Source organism: Limulus polyphemus, unplaced genomic scaffold, assembly GCF_000517525.1.
Source record: "Limulus polyphemus unplaced genomic scaffold, Limulus_polyphemus-2.1.2 Scaffold3072, whole genome shotgun sequence".
In the NCBI taxonomy this organism is placed as follows: Eukaryota; Metazoa; Arthropoda; class Merostomata; order Xiphosura; family Limulidae; genus Limulus; species Limulus polyphemus.
Window position 1 is genome coordinate 89,865 of NW_013668682.1, and position 2,711 is coordinate 92,575.

Here is a 2,711-nt window from a genome sequence, read left to right on the forward strand (position 1 = left end):
AACCACATTGTTTATTATTTCGGTCACATACATAGATAGATATATACATGCTACATTTAGTATAGTGAGATACAGGTGTTCCATTAGTGTCGTTCTATAGTAAACATGTTCATTAATGTTTTGAAAATCTCTTAGGGTTTTGTAGGATACACCAAAAAAGAAGAATAGTTATAAATATGGAAGATTTATATTAAATAAGACAGGTTGTATTGAAAGGTTTATGTCATATGCAGTTCTAGTTAAGTCTGCTTTGCTTGAAAAAATACTGTTAATGTACCACCATTGATCAAACATTAAACCCTGCTATACCACTTATAAGTACTAGTACTAATATCTCTAATTGATAATGAATTAAAGCACTTTAAAACATTATAACCATATTATAAAACAATAATTTTTTATTCCTAAGATTAATATATTTTTTAATTGAATGATATGATGAAAGACAAATGAGATTGTAATCTTTTCAAAACTGATTATGATAGTTTTCCTTAAAGAAATGATACACTTTTTCTTTCTTTTAGGGAGAGCAGACAGTTGAACTTTTACTTCAGCTGAAGTTGGCTGAGGGAATAAAGAATGCTTTTGATACATGTGAAGTGCTGTTGCCTTTTTCTCATAGGTATATCCAGTATCTGTATACATGCACATTGTAACATAGTCTCATGTATCCAGTTTGTTTCTTAGAAGAGAATCTTTTGTGTTTTAACCTTTGGATGCCATCATTGGATTTATCCAACTTGACATTCATAGCGGTTTGGTGCGATGATCGGGATAATCACATATCCTTGAATTTCCCGCCTTAGTATAGCGCGTGCGTACATCACCGAGCAAAAGCATAACTAGTGTATTTTGATACTAAAAAAAGTACTAATGAAGGTCAAAGTCTAATTTCATTTTTTAGTGGATAATTGACAATTTTCAAGAACCAACCTGAAATTTAGTGACATACTCAAAGGGTTAATGAGATATTCACTTGATAAGTCTGAAAAAAGCATCTGTCTTTGATGTAATAGTAAAGAGGTGGCACCATCTGTTAGTTAGGTTGAAAAATGCATTGGTTGTTTTGAATTTCCTACTAAGCTACACAAGGGCTATCTGCGCTAGCCATCCCTAATTTAGTAGTAAAAGACTATTGGGAAGGTAGCTGGTCATCACCACCCACTACCAACTCTTGGGCTACTCTTTTACCAATGAATAGTGGGATTGACCATCACATTATAATGCCCTCATGAGTGAAAGGACAAGCACATTTGGTGGGACGGGGAATCGAACCTGCGACCCACAGATTGCAAGTCAAGTGCCCTAACCACCTAGCCATGCCGAGCCAAAATAGATTGAACTTCCATGTATAATAAAATCTTGTGTAAAAATTAAAAGCTATCCTACATTTAAGTTATGTGTGGGTAATGATATTCATCTATTTCAAGGATGGATAAATACACAATACAAATAGTAATTGGTTAATCAAAGAAATGTCATAACTTTCATACATATTCCTTCTGAATACTTGTATATTTTCAATCTGCATGTGTTATAAAAACTTCTTAGATATATACAAATTCGTAATTTTATTCAGATGAGCCAGTTGATGGAACCTGGTTCTTTCACTTACAATCCAGGGCATAAAAATTATCCATATAAACTTAGACATAATATAATTTAAACTGACTGTAATAGTTCAGATGTCTAATTACTTCACACTTATCTGGAAGTTACAATCTACTTCACACAAACTGTCTGTCTGGTTGAGCTCAGACGTACTAATTGTATCTCAATTTAAAGTTTTAGAGTAATTTTAACTTTTCATATCTAACACACCAATTATATCCAAACTCAGATCTTATAATGATTGTTCATTTCAGGTTAATTTTACCTTTTCTTACTTATTGTTATTTGAAAAATCAAGTATGTCTTTCAAATTTATAATGACATTTCTTTTCAGATTTTTTAAATATTTATGTATATATACAGGGTGGCCCAGAAAAATGTACACACATTTCAAATTCTCATATGACTATAGTAAATGAACCTACAAGCCAACAAATATCTTTATTAATATTTCATACAACAAATTAACTGTACATACACTGCTGTATCATTTTGGATGCTCAAATTGGGCTCCACCAACATTCAAACAATCATGACGTCTATAACAAAGTACCTGACATGCTGTTACACAATTTTCACCTCTGATACAATGGAAATCATTTGTGATCTGTTGGTTTAATTCATCAGAGGTTTTGGGTTTATTTTTAGACATCCTCCAATATTATCTGAAAGACAAATAAAACTTTTAGAAATGATATAAAGAAGTTACACAACTAAAAAGATAGGTGAATTTTTGGGGCCACCCTGTTATTAACAATTTACACTCAGACTGATTTTAGTTGTATGTAATGGAAGTTTCATTTTATTCAAGCAAGTTTATCCTAGTTCAGGTTGGTTAACAATTCCTTTTATTTCTTTATCTGTAGAGGTGTTATACAAAGACAAGAAGTCAAAGCTTCTCAAGGAAATATTAAAGAAGGAGAAAATCGAGACTGTCTTATCTGGAGCTTGGGTTTGTTACACTGAATACTCGAATAAGTTTTTTAAGACAGATCTGACCTAATATTACAAATTTCATCCATTAAAAATTTTCTCAGCTCATTTTTCACTAACATAATATATATATATATATATATATATCTTTTTTCTTGTATTATTTT

At 31.3% G+C, this 2,711-nt stretch overlaps 1 protein-coding gene across 4 annotated transcripts in view; it reads left to right on the forward strand.

The window, feature by feature from the left end:
- Window positions 1-2,711, forward strand: part of LOC106468600 (AP-5 complex subunit mu-1-like) — a 35,832-nt gene that overhangs the window by 27,383 nt on the left and 5,738 nt on the right. For all 4 annotated transcript variants that reach the window (XM_013929032.2, XM_022396950.1, XM_022396951.1 and 1 more), the window contains 2 exons: window positions 525-622; window positions 2,478-2,563. In XM_013929032.2, coding sequence (XP_013784486.1) covers window positions 525-622; window positions 2,478-2,563 — 184 coding nt within the window. The remainder of the gene's footprint in view (window positions 1-524; window positions 623-2,477; window positions 2,564-2,711) is intronic.